The following is a 21,949-nucleotide window of genomic DNA, read 5'->3' as shown; positions in this document are numbered from 1 at the left end:
TTTCCCGTGATTTTGTTAATGTCAGATGCGATTATTCGTGAAAACATCAGCACATCACTAACATTATGTTGTGCCTGTAAACCTCTCGCTACTTGTATTTCCTACAATCTATTTGAAATGTTGCGTCGTCATTAGCGATGTCGCAGCTTCATTCCACGCTTTCCTGGCGGTGTGATCAGCACAAGGCAAATGATGCGACGCATTACGGCACTGATTGATCAATGGAACGTTTATTGGCAGATCAGTATAACTTCTTTCAAATAGTTTTCAGCAATCCACCTACGATGTAAGATATGACAACCACACTGCGCTCAGAAAGATTCCGACGTCCGACTACGTTCCTCGCAATTTCCCAGAAGAGTCCACAAGCGGACAAAAGCGTGTAACAGCTCAAGGTTACATGGGTAACAGAACAAATGTAGTTAATTGTTTTTCATTTTTCATCGCCAAGTTCATTTCTTCCGGCAGCACCTTCTCCTCTCCGTCCGAACATTACTCGAAAGGCTATACGGCACCGACCGAGCACCATGTCATCCTCAACCAACTGGCGTAATCGGATGCGGATATGGTTTTTTTTTTTTGCATTTTGTTCGTTGTTGATCGTTGTGTTTGGTCGTTGCGGACGTCACATGACATCCGTTCAAGTTCGTTTTGTTGATTCTTCCACTCAGTTTTTTTTATTACAGATGCCAACCACCTCTCTGGCCGAATACGCTGAGATACCGTGCCGGCATGGTTACGGCGAATGGGGGGGGGGGGGGAGCTGGGGTCAACACACCGGTCTCCCGGTCGTTGTCAAATTTTCATGATATGGCGCCGCTATTATTTGGTCAAGCAGCTCCTCAACTGACATCACGAGAACGATAGACCCCGGCTAGCTAATAACTCTGTGATCTCAAAATCTCTGATCAGTGATTACGTGCACCAGCACCAGCGCCGTAAAATTTGTCCACGCAACAACACACACACACACACACACACACACACACACACACACACACACAAGAAAAGCAGCATCAGAACTCCACGTCTGCGCACGAGAATAGACTTGCCAATGCTTGTAACATTTACTTCGTGAAGTAATAACATCGCCGATCACTACAGGTGACCAAATTCCAACTTTAGAAACAGTTAAGACTGTTGAACACCAACTCCATCCCCGGGGGTCCTCGATTCGCCGACCAATTCCCAGATTCCACGAGCTTCTGTCCACTGCTGAAAGTGTTTAAGCATTGAGACTTTGCAGCCAATCAGCGCTGCGGTGCAGAACGATTAGTTTTTGCTTCAAAAGAGGGCAGTGTCTTTTATCACCATCCTCCTACCTCCAGTTTTACTTTCTTGTAAGTACTGGTTCTTGCGATTTCTAATTCCTATTCAGAATTAATGGGATACTGCCTGTTCGGCGTAGTGACGTTCGCCACCCTTAAGCTAGCCCCTCAGACATTAAAACAAGCGTACTCCTTAGAGGGGTGTTTTTCGTGCGCGCTCCTCTGCCGCAGTGGGCAATTCCTCCTGGCGCTGGCTAGTGCAGTCGCCTCACGTGCATTGCTCACACATTAAAGCAGTTCTTTTTTGATTTGAGATCAAGGACCGAAACTAGACTGGATTAGGATCGAATTGAACGTGTTAAAAAAGAGAATTAAATTCTATTTTCAAATAATTATACGTCATTTTCTGTGTGAAATACACACATCAAAAAACGTATGCATCACCTCGGTTCCGAGAGTTCCGGAACCTGTACAGAAAATTGGACTAGAGATCAACATAAAGATCATTTCCGCTCTTTTTATTGCTCATGAAAACCACACACTGCATGTTGTACCACCATACAGGAGATCTTCAGAGGTGGTGGTTCAGATTTCTGTAGTCACCAGTATCTCTAATACCCAGTGGCACGTCCTCTTGCATTGACGCATGCCTGTATTCGTTGTGGCATACCATCCACAAGTTCATCAAGGCACTGTTGGTCCAGATTGTCCAACTCCTCGACAGCGACAGAGTGGTTGGTAGGTCACGTCGTCCATAAACTGCCCTTTTCAATCTATCGCACGCATATTCGATAGGGTTCATGTCTGGAGAACATACTGACCACTGTAGTCGAGCAATGTCGTTATCCTGGAGGAAGTCATTAACAAGATGTGCACGATGGGGGCGCGAATTGTCGCCCATGAAGACAAATTCCTCGCCAATGTGCGGCCGATATGGTTGCACTATTGGTCGGTGGATGGCATCCACGTATGGTACAGCCGTTACGACGCCTTCCATGACCACCAGCGGCGTACGTCTGGCCCACATAATGCCACCCCAAAACAGCAGGGAACTTCCACCTTGCTGCACTTGCTGGACAATGTGTCTAAGGCGTTCAGCCTGACCGAGTTGCCTCCAAACAAGTCTCCGACGATTGTCTGGTTGAAGGCATATGCGACATTCACAGGTGAAGAGAACGTGATGTCCATCCTGGGCGGTCCATTCGGTATGTTGTTGGACCCATCTGTACCGCGCTGCATGGTGTCGTGGTTGCAAAGGTGGACCTCGCCATGGACGACGGGAGCGAACTTGCGCATCATGCAGCCTATCGCGCACAGTCTGAGTCGTAACACGACGACCTGAGGCTGCAAAAAAATGTTCAAATGTGTGTGAAATCTTACGGGACTTAACTGCTAAGGTCATCAGTCCCTAAGCTTACACACTACTTAACCTAAATTATCCTAAGCACAAACACGCACACCTGTGCCCGAGGGAGGACTCGAACCTCTGCCGGGACCAGCCGCACAGTCCATGACTGCAGCGCCATAGACCGCTCGGATAAGCCTGCGCGGCTCTGAGGCTGCACGAAAAGCATTATTGAACATGGTGGCGTTGCTGTCAGGTTTCCTCCGAGCCATAATCCGTAGGTAGCGGTCATCCACTGCAGTAGTAGCCGTTTATCGGCCTGAGCGAGGCATGTCATCGACAGTTCCTGTCTCTCTCTGTATCTCCTCCATGTCCTACAAACATCGCTTTTGTTCACTCTGAGACGCCTGGACACTTCCCTTGTTCAGAGCCCTTCCTGGCGCAAAGTAACAATGCGGACGCGATCGATCCGCGGTATTGACCGTCTAGGCATGGTTGAACTACAGACAACACGAGCCATCTACCTCCTTTCTGGTGGAAATACTAGGACTGGTTGGCTGTGTGACGCCCTCCGTCTAACAGGCGCTGCTCATGCATGGTTGTTTACATCTTTGGGCTACTTTAGTGACATCTCTGAACAGTCAAAGGGGCTGCGTCTGTGAGACAATATCCACAGTCAACGTCTATTTATTTATTTATTTACTTATTGTTCCGTGGGACCACATTTAGGAGAAGTCTCCATGGTCATGGAACGAGTCAATACATGAAATTATAACACGATTGTAGAAACAGATAAAATGAAATATAAGAAACATATTCAGGCGACAAGTCGGTAGTTTAAATAAAGAAAATCAAGAATGTAACACTGGAATTTGCTTAATTTTTTAGCTCTTCCAGGAGCTCCTCGACAGAATAGAAGGAGTAAGCCATGAGGAAACTCCTCAGTTTGGGCTACTGCTAAGATTCTTGAGTTCTTGTGGTAGCTTATTGAAAATGGATGCAGCAGAATACTGCACTCCTTTCTGCACAAGAGTCAAGGAAGTGCATTCCACATGCAGATTTGATTTCTGCCTAGTATTAACTGAGTGAAAGCTGCTAACTCTTGGGAATAAACTAATATTGCTAACAACAAACGACATTAAAGAAAATACATACTGTGAGGGCAATGTCAAAATTCCCAGACTATTGAATAGGGGTCGACAAGAGGTTTTCGAACTTACACCATACATAGCTCGAACAGCCCGTTTTTGAGCCAAAAATACCCTTTTTGAATCAGAAGAATTACCCCAAAAAATAATACCATACGACATAAGCGTATGAAAATATGCGAAGTATACTACTTTTCGTGTTGAAATGTCACTTATTTCAGATACTGTTCTAATGGTAAATAAAGCGGCATTTAGTTTCTGAACAAGATCCTGAACATGGGTTTTCCACAACAGCTTACTATCTATCCGTACGCCTAGGAACTTGAACTGTTCCGTCTCGCTTATAACATGCCCATTCTGTCTGATTAAAATGTCAGTTCTTGTTGAATTGTGAGTTAGAAACTGTAAAAACTGAGTCTTACTGTGATTTAGCATCAAATTATTTTCCACAAGCCACGAACTTATATCATGAACTACATTATTTGATAATGTTTCAATATTACACACAAGGTCCTTCACTACCAAGGTGGTGTCATCAGCAAACAGAAATATTTTTGAATCACCTGTAATATTAGAAGGCATATCATTTATATAAATAAGAAACAGCAGTGGCCCCAGCACCGACCCTTGGGGAACGCCCCATTTAACAGTGCCCCATTGGGACTGAACATCATTACCACTCTCAATATTGCGGAGGATTACCTTCTGCTTTCTGTTCTTAAAGTAGGAGGCGAACCAATTGTAAGCTACTCCCCTTACTCCATAATGTTCCAACTTCTGCAGTAATATTTTGTGGTCAACACAGTCAAAAGCCTTCGTTAAATCAAAGAAAACACCTAACGTTCGCAACCTTTTATTTAATCCGTCCAAAACCTCACAGAGAAAAGAGACTATAGCATTTTCAGTTGTTAAGCCATTTCTAAAACCAAACTGTACATTTGACAGCAAATTATGTGAATTTAAATGCTGCAGTAGCCTTGTATACACAACCCTCTCGATAACTTTAGCAAACACCGATGGCATAGAAATAGGTCTATAATTGTCAACATTATCCCTGTCTCCCTTTTTATAAAGTGGCTTCACTACCGAGTACTTTAATCGGTCAGGAAACCGACCACTCCTAAAGGAAAAGTTACAGATATGGCTAAGTACTGAGCTAACATACGTGGAACAATACTTCAGTATTCTGCTAGATACCCCGTCATATCCATGAGAGTTCTTGGTCTTTAGTGATTTTTAGTGATTTCATTATTAACTCAATCTCCCTCTTGTAAGTATCATGGAGGAGCATTTCAGGTAACAGTCTCGGAACACTTTTTTCTAAGAGCGCTATATGATTCCCTGTTGGGACTAGGTTTCTATTTAGTTCACCTGCTATATTCAGAAAGTGATTATTAAGTACTGTACATATATGCGACTTATCAGTAACACGGACATCCCCACTACGCACTGATTCTATATTCTCGACCTGTCTCTGCAGACCAGTCACTTCCTTTACGACTGACCATATGGTTTTAATTTTATCCTGAGACTTAGCTATTCTATCTGCATACCACATACTTTTTCTTCAGGAGTTCTGGGAACCGGGGTGATGCAATACTTTTTTTTGTGTGTTTATTTTAAAATATGGTTTTGCACAGAGAGTAACTTCACATTCTGCACACCAGTAATGTGCCTCTTTGCGAACGCCTGTTCTCGTGCATACTGATCACATCTTTGTTGCTCTTTTCTTTGTTGTGCTTCACAAAAATTCTGGAAAACGCCTAGGTATATAACGACTCACTCCTATTGTTTAAGGTGGTCATCCAATTAGTGATCCACGTTGTGGAGAGTAAACGATCAACTGTTCCCCAAGACTACTCGTAAATTCCAACTTGCTTTTCTCGCCGACGCGTGTATTGTACAGAACACATACATTGAGGCATGACGATACTTTTGCTGTCTGCTCCTGTCCATTTAGTGGCTTCGCAACAAGGAATCGCTCGTATCTATGCTTCCCATATTCTTGGGGTAACCCACGTACGCTCTCGGAACTTGAGCAAAAAACCACACCGCGATGCAGAAAGCCTCTTTTGTAGTGTCTGCCGCTGGAGTTGGCTGATCATCTTGGTGACGCTTTCGTGTTTACTAAACGAAGCTGTAACGAAACGTGCTGTTCTTCTTTGGATCTTCTCTATTGCCCTATCAATCCTGTCTGGTACGGATTCCATGCTGACGAGCAATATTCAGGTATTGGTCGAACGAGTATTTCGTAAGATGCTTCCTTTGATGACAAATTACATTTTCCACGGATTCTTCCAATAAATCTCAGTCTGACATCTGCCTTATGTGAGATTAATTTCTGTCTGGTCGCTTCTCTTCAATTCGTTCCGCACGCACACACTACATAAGTGCATCCAATGATTCTTCTGCAACTGCATAACAATACAATAATGGGTCTTCCTGTCTACGTATACGCAACATGTTGCGTTTTCCCAATAAAGGTTACGTTTTCCCAAGCAGTGTCTCCGCAGTCAACATGTATGACATTGTAACTTTGTTGCTACGGTATTTGAGACATGCACAGATTACGAAGATGTGCTTAACTCTGCTCACTGACGTGTTTTCTCAAGAAACACACACACACACACACACACACACACACACACACACACACACACACACACACACACATAAACAAACAAACAAAATTGTAATAGATTCAGTAATCAAAGAGAACATCCCGAAAAAGTCCAAACTAGGAGATATAGAACAGTGCACCGCCAGCAAGCGGTTGGGAGTGCAGATGGCTTTCATGTTTGTATCCACTTATACATCTATGCCGACTTACATACTCCGCAAACCACTATACAGCGCATCGCAGGAGGCACAGCGCATAAATTCTACAGATTATACGTCCTGTTCCATAACCGTTTTGAGTGACGTAATAATCCCTCCGTAAGTGCCCTAATCTCCATCTTATTCTCGTGGCCCTACGTGGGAAACATCCAGTCAGAACAAAAGCTTTCGAGACTGAATTAATAAAAAATAGAGACACGTCCAGATGGTCGTTTTAATGCTTCAAGTTTTCTACATAGTCTCCCCCACTTACACAACCATCTGAAACTGTCAGACTAGTCCTTCTTTGGGATACTGTTTCCTGCGAGTCATACTGGCTTGAATATAGATTATGTTGGTGACCCTTCATGTGAATTTCTGCACTGTGTTGTTCTGTGTTAGGTTCATATTGATAACCCAAGACTCGCCACCTACGATAATTTTTTCCCAGAAAAGAACGGTTCGCTTTTGCCATTTCGATCAGGTCGCGGCAGGTGTCCACGCTTTGTGTTCGAGAGATAAGGTGTGGGGGGCGAAATTTGCACACACTTTTCTCTTCCTCAAAACATCCTGCAAAATGTCTTGAACACTTGATATACACATATTACTCCATCGCAATTTGTCACACCACGCCAGAGGCACACTACGGCTGCAAGTTCACTACTTAGAACTCCCTGCTCGTAACTCACTGGTCGAATGCATATCTGTCGTTTACAGTTGTTAGTTCAAGCTGCCACCGTAGTTAACTGTGCTGATGTCCCTAGCAATAAAACAACTCTCGAAATTTTTTGGATGGACGGCATACAATGGAAATAAATGGTCGCACTGTCTGTCTCGAACACTTGTTTACCCAGCTGGGTTCCGCCAGGATTACGTCGCTTTTTTTTAAAAAAAAAAAGAAAAAAAGTTCCCATTTAAGTTCCTGGAGCACCTCTACTGCACTTTCGTAAGGGCTGTCTCTGAATTAGATACGTGTTGTGAAGCTTTAACGGAGTCCATATGATTTCTCATTTTATTAATATTTATCTTGGTTATACTTACAAGTTTGCATGCTGTATAAACATGTTAATCAGTCACGCCCAAGGAGATTAATTCGTTATATGTAATATCCGAGATTAATCCGTAAACGAGACAGAGACAGCTAACATTCTGAGAGACAATAAGAGACTGGGAGACATGTGTTGGAAAGAATTCAGCAGCGCGATTGACGTCTTATGCTTTTTAGAGGAGTTTGAAACCATGTGACCTTGTAGTAAAAAATCAGTTATGAGTTAAAAAATTCAAATGTTGTGCATCGAATGAAAATAATTACTTTGGTTGAAGCGATGTGAGCACCAACTGTTGTAAAGCTATTATGAGGGCGTGATTTCATAACTTAGGTGTCTTTTGTGACATAAATTCTCTGACACAGTTTATAGAATTTCAATGTCTGTGCGCGTACCAGCAACGTCAATGCGTCTGTCTTTTTATTTTGTACAGAAAAATTCCCATTCGTACTCCGAACTATGATTCTGTTAGAGTATTTTTCAGTTCAGCAAAATTGTTCGCGGAAGTTGGAGTAATGCAGATAACTTGGAAAAACAGCTGGCATTTATCGGCTATTCGAATTAAAGAAGCCGAATAACACTGTTTGACAGCACATCGACAATTAGAGATCATTATATGCAGATAGCAGTACAGCGACGAAGGCGTTTACCCTAGAAGGCAACGTCGTTGATCTTGTCGTCGTTTAAACAAAACTAATACAACGACAGTACATCAGAAGCAAACAAACAAAGGCATTGAAATGCAGAACCGAGTTGCCATAATGGTCCAAGACAGTTTGAACTCAGAAAAATATTCTTTCACCACTCAATTTTAATATAACAGCAGTTCTCACAGTTGTGATTGCGTGGGTCTTTTATTTGATAACAATAGTAGACGAAGATATATCATCATCACATCTACAGTGACACGCACACACATACCCTAAACATATAAACAATTTTTATCCGGAACAATGGAGAACAATGTCCCAGAAATATTTAAAATACTTCGAATCCTCGGGTTCCAAGCTAACTTTTAAGAGCGGTTTTCCTAGGTTGTCAGATAAATGTCGGAACTGGTAAAGCGCTCCCAATTGTTCTCAACTGCTAAATCCCTCGGCCCCATTACCAGCTTGCCTCGTATTGGCTAAAAAGAGCCGCGACTCTGTAATACGCCGTATCTACACTGAAGCGCGAAGGACACTGGTATAGGCATGCGTATTCAAATACAGAGATGTGGAAGCAGAAAGAATACGGCGCGGCTGGCGGCATCGCCTATATAAGACGACAAGTGTCTGGCACAGTTGTTACATCGGTTACTGCTGCTACAATAGCACGGTATCACGATTTTAGTGAGTTTGAATGTGGTGTTATAGTCGACGCACGAACGATGGGACACAGCATCCCTGAGGTAACGATGAAGTAGGGATTTTCCCGTACGACCAATTCACGAGTGGACCGTGATTATCAGGAATATGATAAAAAATCAAATCTCCAACATCTCTGCGACCGGAAAAATATCCTGCAAGAACGTGACCAACGACGACTGAAGGGAATCGTTCAACGTGACATAAGTGCAACCATTTCGCAAACTGCTGCAGATTTCGGTACATAGCCATCAACAAGTGTCAGCGTGCGAACTATTCCACGAAACATCATCGATATGGGCTTTCGGAACCAAAGGCCCACTCGTGTACCCTTGATGATTGAACGACACAAAGCTTTACGCCTCGCCTGGGCCTCCACACCGAAATTGGACTGTTGATGACTGAAAACATGCTGCCTGGTCGGACGAGTCTCGATTCAAATTGTATCGCGCGCATGGACGTGTAAGGGTATGGTGACAACCTCATCTATCCATGGAGCTTGCATGTCAGGAGAGGACTGTTCAAGCTCGTAGAGGATCGGTAATGGTGTGGGGCGTGTGCAATTGGATATAGGATCCCTGAATACGTCTAGATACGACTCTGACAGGTGACACCTACGTAAGCTTCCTGTCTAATAACCTACATCCATTCATGTACATTGTGCATTCCGACGGATTTGGGCAATGCTAGCAGGACAATGCGACACCCCACACGTCAGAGTGGCTCCAGGAACACTCTCTTGAGTTTAAACACTTTCGCTGGCCACCAGACTCCCCAGACATGAACATTACTGAGCACATCTGTGATGCCTTGCAACGTGCTGTTTAGAAGAGATCTCCATCCCCTCGTACTTTTACGGATTTGTGGACAGCTCTGCAGGAGTCATGGTGTCAGTTCCCTCCAGCACTATTTCAGACATTAGTCGAGTCCATACCACATCGTGTTGCAGCACTTCTTCGTGCTTGCGGGAGCCCTACACGATATTAGGCAGGAAGGCCTCGTAGCTTACCTTTTTAGAAGGTGTTATTAAACTAGCTAACGAAATTTTGAGAAACAAGATAAAGTTACTCAGTTGTATTTAACTGCAGATATCCTGTAGCAAACTCCACAGAACGTTTTGCACTGAATTTCATTTATTGGAAATGTTTTGTTATTAGGGTGTACACTTCGAATTCAGTTTATTTTCAAGCTGTCCAAATTAGTCTTCTTACTACAACTTTCGTGAAGTTGCAAATACCATAAACATAAAACAAAAATTTGTGTGAATCATACATACCAATCATCTGCGACTAAACATGAATGGCGGTTCAAAAACCTTTCTTAGCAGTTGACCCAAGATAGATAGAGAGAGAGAGAGAGAGAGAGAGAGAGAGAGAGAGAGAGAGAGAGAGAGGGAGGGGGAGGGAGGGAGGGAGGGAGGGAGGAAGGAAGGGAGGGACGGTGGGAGGGAGCGAGGGGGGGGAGGGGGAGAGGGAGAGGGAGAGGGAGAGAGAGAGAGAGAGAGAGAGAGAGACAGAGAGAGCAATGCACGACGCAGATCCTGACACTAAGCTTTTGTAAAAGCGAAATATTATTACTTCCAGGTGGTCGAACAGTCAGTGAAGCCGATCACTTTAAATTACTGGGACTGAGGACAGATTTTGCAGGAAATTAAATGCTGCTATTTTCTCTATGAGAATAATCTTCAGCATCTCTAACACTGAAATGCGAAGACTTGTTTACGTCGCTTATTTTCACTTTATTATTTCCTATGGTACCATATTCTGGGCCAACTCTGTGGGCTCGCCAAGAATATTCTTTGCCCAGAAAAGCTTTGCCAGCAGATATGCGGTGTCAGCTCGTGTACTTCGTGTAGACTACTGTTCAAGTGTCTCGAAACTTTATCTCTGCCAACCCTGTTCATATATCGCATTATGGGATATGCTGTTGACAATATTGACTCAATGTGAACAAACTGTAACATCCATTCAGTGAACAAGAGGCGGTAAAACCACTTGCACTTAGATGAAAATTCCTTAGGCAAGTACTGAAAAGTGTGCCGTATTCGGCAGTTTTAATAGTAAATAAGGTTCTATTAAAAGTGAAAATAATTGAGTCATAGATCAGGACCCTTCGAATTTAAGTTCAGAGGTTTCTTTGTGGCACTCTCCTATTCAAAACATGTACATCTATACTCTATAAACCACTATGAATAGCAAAGCAGAAGGTACTTCCCACAGTACCAGTTATTACAGCTCCTTCCCATCCTATTCGCATATGGAACGCGGGAAAAATGATTAAAACTGACCTTTTTTTTTTGTCATCAGTCTACTGACTGGTTTGATGCGGCCCGCCACGAATTCCTTTCCTGTGCTAACCTCTTCATCTCACAGTAGCACTTGCAACCTACGTCCTCAATTATTTGCTTGACGTATTCCAATCTCTGTCTTCCTCTACAGTTTTTCCCCTCTACAGCTCCCTCTAGTACCATGGAAGTAATTCCCTCATGTCTTAGCAGATGTCCTATCATCCTGTCCCTTCTCCTTATCAGTGTTTTACACATATTCCTTTCCTCTCCGATTCTGCGCAGAACCTCCTCATTCCTTACCTTATCATTCCACATAATTTTCAACATTCGTCTATAGCACCACATCTCAAATGCTTCGATTCTCTTCTGTTCCGGTTTTCCCACAGTCCATGTTTCACTACCATACAAAACTGTACTCCAGACGTACATCCTCAGAAATTTCTTCCTCAAATTAAGGCCGGTATTTGATATTAGTAGACTTCTCTTGGCCAGAAATGCCTTTTTTGCCATAGCGAGTCTGCTTTTGATGTCCTCTTTGCTCCGTCCGTCATTGGTTATTTTACTGCCTAGGTAGCAGAATTCCTTAACTTCATTGACTTCGTGACCATCAATCCTGATGTTAAGTTTCTCGCTGTTCTCATTTCTACTACTTCTCATTATCTTCGTCTTTCTCCGATTAACTCTCAAACCATACTGTGTACTCATTGGACTGTTCATTCCGTTCAGCATATCATTTAATTCTTCTTCACTTTCACTCAGGACAGCAATGTCATCAGCGAATCGTATCATTGATATCCTTTCACCTTGTATTTTAATTCCACTCCTGAACCTTTCTTTTATTTCCATCATTGCTTCCTCGATTTACAGATTGAAGAGTAGGGGCGAAAGGCTACAGCCCTGTCTTACACCCTTCTTAATACGAGCACTTCGTTCTTGATCGTCCACTCTTATTATTCCCTCTTGGTTGTTGTACATATTGTATATGACCCGTCTCTCCCTATAGCTTACCCCTACTTTTTTCAGAATCTCGTACAGCTTGCACCATTTTATATTATCGAACGCTTTTTCCAGGTCGAAAAATCCTATGAAAGTGTCTTGATTTTTCTTTAGCCTTGCTTCCATTATTAGCCGTAACGTCAGCCGGCCGAAGTGGCCGTGCGGTTAAAGGCGCTGCAGTCTGGAACCGCAAGACCGCTACGGTCGCAGGTTCGAATCCTGCCTCGGGCATGGATGTTTGTGATGTCCTTAGGTTAGTTAGGTTTAACTAGTTCTAAGTTCTAGGGGACTAATGACCTCAGCAGTTGAGTCCCATAGTGCTCAGAGCCATTTGAACCATTTGAACCGTAACGTCAGAATTGCCTCTCTCGTCCCTTTACTTTTCCTAAAGCCAAACTGATCGTCACCTAGCGCATTCTCAATTTTCTTTTCCATTCTTCTGTATATTATTCTTGTAAGCAGCTTCGATGCATGAGCTGCTAAGCTGATTGTGCGATAATTATCGCACTTGTCAGCTCTTGCCGTCTTCGGAATTGTGTGGATGATGCTTTTCCGAAAGTCAGATGGTATATCGCCAGACTCATATATTCTACACACCAACGTGAATAGTCGTTTTGTTGCCACTTCCCCCAATGACTTTAGAAATTCTGATGGAATGTTATCTATCCCTTCTGCCTTATTTGACCGTAAGTCCTCCAAAGCTCTTTTAAATTCCGATTCTAATGCTGGATACCCTATCACTTCTAAATCGACTCCTGTTTCTTCTTCTATCACATCCGCCAAATCTTCACCCTCATAGAGGCTTTCAATGTATTCTTTCCACCTGTCTGCTCTCTCCTCTGCATTTAACAGTGGAATTCCCGTTGCACTCTTAATGTTACCACCGTTGCTTTTAATGTCACCAAAGGTTGTTTTGACTTTCCTGTATGCTGAGTCTGTCCTTCCGACAGTCATATCTTTTTCGATGTCTTCACATTTTTCCTGCAGCCATTTCGTCTTAGCTTCCCTGCACTTCCTATTTATTTCATTCCTCAGCGACTTGTATTTCTGTATTCCTGATTTTCCCGGAACATGTTCGTACTTCCTCCTTTCATCAATCAACTGAAGTATATCTTCTGTTACTCATGGTTTCTTCGCAGCTACCTTCTTTGTACCTATGTTTTCCTTCCCAACTTCTGTGATGGCCCTTTTTAGAGATGTCCATTCCTCTTCAACTGTACTGCCTACTGCACTATTCCTTATTGCTGTATCTATAGCGTTAGAGAACTTCAAACGTATCTCGTCATTCCTTAGTACTTCCGTATCCCACTTCTTTGCGTATTGATTCTTCCTGACTAATGTCTTGAACTTCAGCCTACTCTTCATCACTACTATATTGTGATCTGAGTCTATATCTGCTCCTGGGTACGCCTTACAGTCCAGTATCTGATTTCGGAATCTCTGTCTGACCATGATGTAATCTAATTGAAATCTTCCCGTATCTCCCGGCCTTTTCCAAGTATACCTCCTCCTCTTGTGACTCTTGAACAGGGTATTCGCTATTACTAGCTGAAACTTGTTACAGAACTCAATTAGTCTTTCTCCTCTTTCATTCCTCGTCCCAAGCCCATATTCTCCTGTAACCTTTTCTTCTACTCCTTCCCCTACAACTGCATTCCAGTCGCCCACGACTATTAGATTTTCGTCCCCCTTTACATACTGCATTACCCTTTCAATATCCTCATACACTTTCTCTATCTGTTCATCTTCAGCTTGCGACGTCGGCATGCATACCTGAACTATCGTTGTCGGTGTTGGTCTGCTGTCGATTCTGATTAGAGGAACCCGGTCACTGAACTGTTCACAGTAACACACCCTCTGCCCTACCTTCCTATTCATAACGAATCCTACACCCGTTATACCATTTTCTGCTGCTGTTGATATTACCCGATACTCATCTGACCAGAAATCCTTGTCTTCCTTCCACTTCACTTCACTGACCCCTACTATATCTAGATTGAGCCTTTGCATTTCCCTTTTCAGATTTCCTAGTTTCCCTACCACGTTCAAGCTTCTGACATTCCACGCCCCGACTCGTAGAACGTTATCCTTTCGTTGATTATTCAATCTTTTTCTCATGGTAACCTCCCCCTTGGCAGTCCCCTCCCGGAGATCCGAATGGGGGACTATTCCGGAATCTTTTGCCAATGGAGAGATCATCATGACACTTCTTCAATTACAGGCCACATGTCCTGTGGATACACGTTACGTGTCTTTAATGCAGTGGTTTCCATTGCCTTCTGCATCCTCATGTCGTTGATCATTGCTGATTCTTCCGCCTTTAGGGGCAATTTCCCACCCCTAGGACAAGAGAGTGCCCTGAACCTCTATCCGCTCCTCCGCCCTCTTTGACAAGGCCGTTGGCAGAATGAGGCTGACTTCTTATGCCGGAAGTCTTCGGCCGCCAATGCTAATTATTTATCAAAATTTAGGCAGTGGCGGGGATCGAACCCGGGACCGAAGACGTTTTGATTATGAATCAAAGACGCTACCCCTAGACCACGGGTACTGACTCAACGCGCTGTAATTAGTCGAATCTTGTTTTTCGATCCCTGTTGGAGTGATAGTAGCGGTTTGTAATATATTCCCAGATTCGATATTTAAAACACGATGTCAAAATATTAGAAGTAGATTTTCCAGGAATAGTTTGCGTTTATCTTCAATTGTCTCTCATTTCAGTTCTGCCAGCAGCTTCGTGACGCTCTCTCACGGTTTAAACAAACCTGTGACCATTCGTGTTGTTCTTTCTTATGTAAGTTTATCATACCCTCGTTACTCAAATTGGCTACGGGTCCAATACACTTCAATAACATTTTACGATGGGTCATACGATGTTTCGTACACAATCTTATTTGTAGACTGATTGCATTTCCCTAGTACTCTACCAATGAACCGCAGTTTGCCACCTGCATAATTTACGGCTCTATGTGATCGTCGCATTTCATATCGTTACACTCAGATATATGCATGGGTTGACCAATTCTAACTGTGACTCATTGGTAGTATAATCATTGGGATACTACGATTTTATCGTTTTGTGAAGTGCACAATTTTACATTTCTCAACATTTAAAGCAAGTTGCCAATCTCTGCACCACTCGGAAATCCTATCACGATCTGACTAAATATTGTGCAACTTGTTTCTGACAGTACGTCATTATATATAACTGCAACATCTGTAAACAGTCTGATTTCGTTATTAATATCGTCTGCAAGGTAATTAATATACACTATGTTATCAAAAGTATGCGGACAAAAAAATGGTTCAAATGGCTCTGAGCACTATGCGACTTAACTTCTGAGGTCATCAGTCGCCTAGAACTTAGAACTACTTAACCCTAACTAACCTAAGGACATCACACACATCCATGCCCGAGGCAGGATTTGAACCTGCGACCGTAGCGGTCGCCCGGTTCCAGACTCTAGCGCCTACAACCGCACGGCCACTCCGGCCGGCCAGTATGCGGACATCTAGCTGAAAATGACTTAGAAGTTTGTGGCCCCCTCCGTCGGTAATTCTGGAATTCAGTATGGTGTTGCCCCACCTTTAGCCTTGGGGACAGCTTCCACTCTCGAAGGCGTACGTTCAGTCAGGTGCTGGACGGTTTCTTGGGAAATGGTAGCCCATTCTTCACGGAGTGCTGCACTGTGGAGAGGTATCGATTTCGGTCGGCGAGACCTGGCACGAAGCCGGCGTTCCAAAACATCCCAAACGTGTTCTATAGGATTCAGGTCAGGACTCTGTGCAGGCCAGTCCATTACTGGGGTGTTATTGTCGTGTAACCGCCACAGGCCGTGCATTATTAACAGTTGCTCGATAGTGTTGAAAGATGCAATGCCATCCCCAAATTGTTGTTCAACAGTAGGAAGCAAGAAGGTTCTTAAAACACAAGTGTAGGCCTATGCTGTGATAGTGCCACGCAAAACAACAAGGGATGCAAGCCCTCTCCATGAAAAACACGACCACACCATAAAACCACTGCCTCCGAATTTTATTGTTGGCACTACACACGCTCACAGATGACGTTCATCGTGCATTCGCCTTACCGAAACCCTGACATCGGATCGCCACATTGTGTACCGTGATTCGCCACTCCACACAATGTTTTTTTCCGCTGTTCAATCGTCCAATGTATACGCTCTTTACAAAAAGTGAGGCGTCGTTTGGCATTAACCGGCGTGATGTGTGGCTTATGAGCAGCCGCTCGACCGTGAAATCCAAGTTTTCTCACCTCCCGCCTAACTGTCATAGTATTTGCAGTGGATGCAGTTTGTAATTGTGTGTGGCGGTCTGGATAGATGTCTGCCTATTAAACATTACGATCTTCTTCAATTGTCTGCGGTCTCTTTCAGTCAGCAGACGAGGTCGGCCTGTACACTTTTGTGCTGTATGTGTCCCTTCACATTTCCACTTCACTATCACATCAGAAACAGTGGACCCAGGGTTGTTTAGGAGTGTGGAAACTCGTGTACAGACATTATGAGACAAGTGAAACCAAATCACCTGACCACGTTCGAAGTACGTGAGTTCTGCAGAGCGCCCGATTCAGCTCTCTCACGATGACTACTGACGTCACTGCTTTGGAGTACCTGACTAGGTTGCAGCACAATGCACCTAATATTAAAAACGTATGTTTTTGGGAGTGTCCGGATACTTTTGATCAAATAGTGTAGAACAGTCAGCAAGGGCCCGAGTAAACATCCGTGGGGCACACCTGAAATTACTTGTACATCTGTTGATGACTCTTCTGTAGAGGTTATCTTCGCAGTAGTTGAGAACTTCTGTCTGTGTTGTTCGTTAGTTTGCCCCCTCATGATTTTTTCGCGTTTTATTAATTCTTTAGTTTCTTTCGTTCACAAATTTTCTAACCAGCGTTCTGTAAACTATGTGGTGACTCGTCCCATGAGCAAGTTGCTTTGGCTCGCACGCTCTACCGAGTCCTCGTAAATAAATAACATCATAAAAAAGATATAGGTGCACCTAACAGTAGGAGCATCGGCTGAAAGGGGAACAAGAAAGGAGCCTCCACGAAGAGTATGTGAATGCAATACACATACTCGGGCGTCCCCTGGGCGGTTGTATAACGGCTGATCCTTTCACTCCAGAAGCAACATGACAATCCTACAGAAAAGGACCTTATCAGGCCCAGCACTGACGATTATCTCTGTAAATATTGAAGGCCTGTCTGCATGCAAAGAACGTCTACTACAAGACCTCTGTCAGAAAGAGAAATGTGACGTCCTGTGTCTACAAGAAACTCACAGAGATAGCACACTCAAAAGACCCAAGATAAACGGCATGCGACTAGTACCTGAAAGGCCACACCGACAGTATGGCAGCGCAATCTTTACCAGGCCAAACATACAGATCCTTTCAAGCAGTATAAACGACACCAATGATACTGAAGTGCTAACCATTGAACTTAGTGACTGCACTGTTACATCAGTGTACAAACCACCAACTGTGGACTTTTCCAGCTCCAACGAAAACAATTTTAATAAAGACAGAATTAATTTTGTAATCGGTGATTTCAACAGCCACAGTACGCAGTGGGGCTACCAAGAAGACGACGACAATGGCACGGCTGTGATCTGCTGGGCCGAGCTAAACAACCTAAAATTGATACATGACAATAAACTGCCTGCTTCCTACAACAGTGGCAGATGGGGGAGAGGTTATAACCCGGACCTCATCTTCGTTAGCCATCAAGTAACGTTCCAGTGCTCAAAGGGAGTTTGCTCACCAATACCAAACACCCAGCACCGTCCAATAATGTGCCAGATCACATCTGTTGTTAAACCCCATAGCGTACCTTTTCGCCGTAGGTACAATTTTAAGAAAGCAGAATGGTCAACCTTTCAAAACCTCATGGAAGATTCTGTAAACAACCTACCACCTGAACCAAGATTCTATGACAATTTCGAGAAGGCTATGCAGTGGTGTTCCAAGCAATCGATCCCTAGAGGATGCAGAAGCAATTATGTTGAAGGCCTTACGCCAGAATTAGAGCACCAGTTGCAGTAATACCTGACACTGTTTGACGCAAACCCTCTATCCGCGGAAACTATCACTGCGGGCGAGCAGGTAACCGAGTCACTAGCTAAAACCAGGAGAGAGAAATGGCTGAGGACAATAGAGGAATTGGGCATGAAAAGGAGCAGTCAGAAAGCCTGGACACTCCTTAAACGTCTCAACAATGACCCGACTTTCTCTCCAGGACATGCTCCCGTCACAGCCGACCAAATAGCCCACCAGCTTCTCAAGAATGGGAAACCCGACACCAAAATCAGGAAGTCGGAGACCAAAATAGACAGGATTGAACACCAAGAAAATTCAGCTCTGGCCACCCCTCTCACAATGGCAGATCTGGACAAAGCCATAGCGAAATGCAAGCTAAGGAAGGCCCCGGGCCTGGACGGGATTTTTGTTGAACAGATTAAACACTTTGGTCCCAACGTTAAACAATGGCTACTGAAACTGTTTAACAATTGCATGGAAACAGGTCAGATTCCCACAATCTGGAGGAAGGCTAAAGTTATTGCCATTTTAAAACCAGGCAAAAATGCTGATGACCCCAGAAATTTCCGACCCGTATCACTTCTCTGCCATATCTTTAAAATCTTTGAAAGAATACTCCAGGATCGCCTCTCCAGTGCCATAGAACCCTACCTAATCCCCCAACAAGCAGGTTTCCGCCCAGGGAAAAGCACTACATCTCAGGTAATTAACCTCACGCAGCTGATTGAAGACGGCTATGAGAACCGGATAATAACCGGTGTCGTCTTTATTGACTTGACAGCCGCATATGACACCGTCAACTTACGTCTGCTAATGAAGAAGCTGTATGCCATTACCAGGGACGTCAAATTCACATCCACAGTTAGAGAACCCTAGGTTCTCTGTGGAATTCCAAGGGATGCATAGCAGGTGGCGGGCCCAGAAAAATGGTCTCCCTCAGGGCAGCGTACTGGCACCCTTACTTTTTAACATATACACCAACGATCAACCACTGCCAGCTGGTACGGAAAACTATATCTACGCCGATGACCGTGCTATGGCCGTACAGGGTGACTCCTTTGAGGATGGTGAGACAAAGCTCACGGATGCGCTAGACATGCTCTGTCAGTACTACGCCGACAATCAACTCAAGCCGAACCCTAGCAAAACACAAGTTTGCGCCTTCCATCTCCGTAACAAGCAGGCATCCCGTAAGCTGCGTGTCTTCTGGAAGGACACACTCCTCGAACACTGCGTTAACCCCAAATACCTAGGAGTAACCCTAGACAGGGCTCTGACGTATAAACAGCACTGTATTAACACCAAAATGAAGGTGAGCGGCAGAAATAATATTCTTCGGAAAATAACGAACTCCTCCTGGGGCGCAAAGCCAGAGGTAGTGAGGACCACAGCACTAGCAGTTTGCTTCCCAGCAAGCGAATATGCAAGCAGTGTCTGGTACAACTCTACCCACGCTAAACAGGTCGACATTGCTCTGAACGAGACCTGCAGGTTCGTCACTGGATGTCTGAAACCGACGCCAACAGGCAAGCTCTACCATCTTGCTGGGATTGCACCTCCTGCAGTGCGAAGAGAAGCGGCAGCTTATAGTGAAAGAGCGAGAGCTGAGATGGCAGAGAGCCACCTCCTCCACAAAACTCAGCCAGCCACCAAACGCTTGAAATCTAGACGCAGTTTTCTCAGAGCAACCGAAGATTTTAGCGACCAACCTGGATCTAGGGTGGAGAGATGGAAGCGGTCGGGAGAAGGGCACTGTATGGAACCAAAGGAAGAATTGGCACCAGGTTACGATGAGGACTGGGTGGTCTGGAGATCACTAACTGCGACTGTGGAGAGGTGCAGACGACCCAGCACATGTATAACTGCCCTGAATGTCCTTCACACTGCACTTTAGAGGATCTGATGTTGGCAACCCCAAATGCTGTCGACGTAGCCCGCTTATGGGCCAAATGCCTATAACATTTTGTTTCTGTGCACACATATTTGTATATATATATTTATATATATTATATGTAAGTTATAAGAGTCGAGGGGCATGAAAGGGAAGCAGTGGTTGGGAAAGGAGTGAGACAGGGTTGTAGCCTCTCCCCGATGTTATTCAATCTGTATATTGAGCAAGCAGTAAAGGAAACAAAAGAAAAATTCGGAGTAGGTATTAAAATTCATGGAGAAGAAGTAAAAACTTTGAGGTTCGCCGATGACATTGTAATTCTGTCAGAGACAGCAAAGGACTTGGAAGAGCTGTTGAACGGAATGGACAGTGTCTTGAAAGGAGGATATAAGATAAACATCAACAAAAGCAAAACGAGGATAATGGAATGTAGTCAAATTAAATCAGGTGATGCTGAGCGAATTAGATTAGGAAATGAGACACTTAAAGTAGTAAAGGAGTTTTGCTATTTAGGGAGTAAAATAACTGATGATGGTCGAAGTAGAGAGGATATAAAATGTAGACTGGCAATGGCAAGGAAATCGTTTCTGAAGAAGAGAAATTTGTTAACATCGAGTATAGATTTAAGTGTCAGGAAATCGTTTCTGAAAGTATTTGTATGGAGTGTAGCCATGTATGGAAGTGAAACATGGACGATAACCAGTTTGGACAAGAAGAGAATAGAAGCTTTCAAAATGTGGTGCTACAGAAGAATGCTGAAGATAAGGTGGGTAGATCACGTAATTAATGAGGAGGTATTGAATAGGATTGGGGAGAAGAGAAGTTTGTGGCACAACTTGACTAGAAGAAGGGATCGGTTGGTAGGACATGTTTTGAGGCATCAAGGGATCACAAATTTAGCATTGGAGGGCAGCGTGGAGGGTAAAAATCGTAGAGGGGGACCAAGAGATCAATACACTAAGCAGATTCAGAAGGATGTAGGTTGCAGTAGGTACTGGGAGATGAAGAAGCTTGCACAGGATAGAGTAGCATGGAGAGCTGCATCAAACCAGTCTCAGGACTGAAGACCACAACAACATATTTTCATATGCCTGTAATTAATTTTTTTTCTATGTGCTATTCATTTTTTATATTCCTGTATCCTTGGTGCTTCTGACACGAATAAAAAAAAATCGGCTGAAAGATGTACTGACTGACACTAATAAAGAGAACACAGCCTACTGCCTGTAGCTAAACAAACATCGCGAACAAAACGACCTCTCGCCGATGCAGAATTCGAACGTTGACGCGGTGCCAAGCCGGCCAGGTGACGTCACCCAGCGGGCAGCTGCCATTGGCGGAGCCGGCGACCAATGGGCTGCGGCGGCGGTCCCGCGCCGGAGCGGGTCCTCCGCGGCCCGCGGCCCGCGGCCGGTTCTCCAGTTGGAAGCTCGACGCAGCAGAAAGCAGTCGAGGGCGGAGAGCGAGCAAGTGTACAGTCTGTGTAGGAGTGAAGTGTCAAACGGAGTGCGCTTTGTGATTACGCTCGCAATGGGTATAGCAAGGTAAGTCGCCGGTACGCCGGCGATGGCCGTGCCGCTCTGTCCGACTTTTCCGTGCAGACGTACCTCTGGTGCAGACCAAATGTATTTCGAGATTTGAGCTGTTCCAGGTGGACACCGCACTAATTGATCGGCGCAAAGATTTTTCTCCCCTTTACTCATGAGGAAATTCGACACTTGCCACCCGTTTCGACAAGATCTAGCAAA

At 44.2% G+C, this 21,949-nt stretch overlaps 2 protein-coding genes across 2 annotated transcripts in view; one reads left to right on the top strand and one right to left on the bottom strand.

The window, feature by feature from the left end:
- LOC126263688 (mitoguardin) overlaps positions 1-21,949 on the bottom strand; it is a 503,310-nt gene that overhangs the window by 477,153 nt on the left and 4,208 nt on the right. The gene's annotated exons all lie outside the window — the stretch shown is intronic.
- Positions 21,616-21,949, top strand: part of LOC126263686 (protein unzipped) — a 111,532-nt gene continuing 111,198 nt past the window's right edge. Inside the window, exon 1 of the mRNA XM_049960813.1 lies at positions 21,616-21,745. Within this exon, the coding sequence (XP_049816770.1) occupies positions 21,732-21,745 (14 nt within the window). The 5' untranslated portion in view covers positions 21,616-21,731. The remainder of the gene's footprint in view (positions 21,746-21,949) is intronic.

This window comes from Schistocerca nitens, chromosome 6 (assembly GCF_023898315.1).
Source record: "Schistocerca nitens isolate TAMUIC-IGC-003100 chromosome 6, iqSchNite1.1, whole genome shotgun sequence".
NCBI classification, from domain to species: domain Eukaryota; kingdom Metazoa; phylum Arthropoda; class Insecta; order Orthoptera; family Acrididae; genus Schistocerca; species Schistocerca nitens.
Note: the sequence above shows the minus strand (reverse complement) of the source record. Positions and strands in the feature narration are given on the sequence as shown.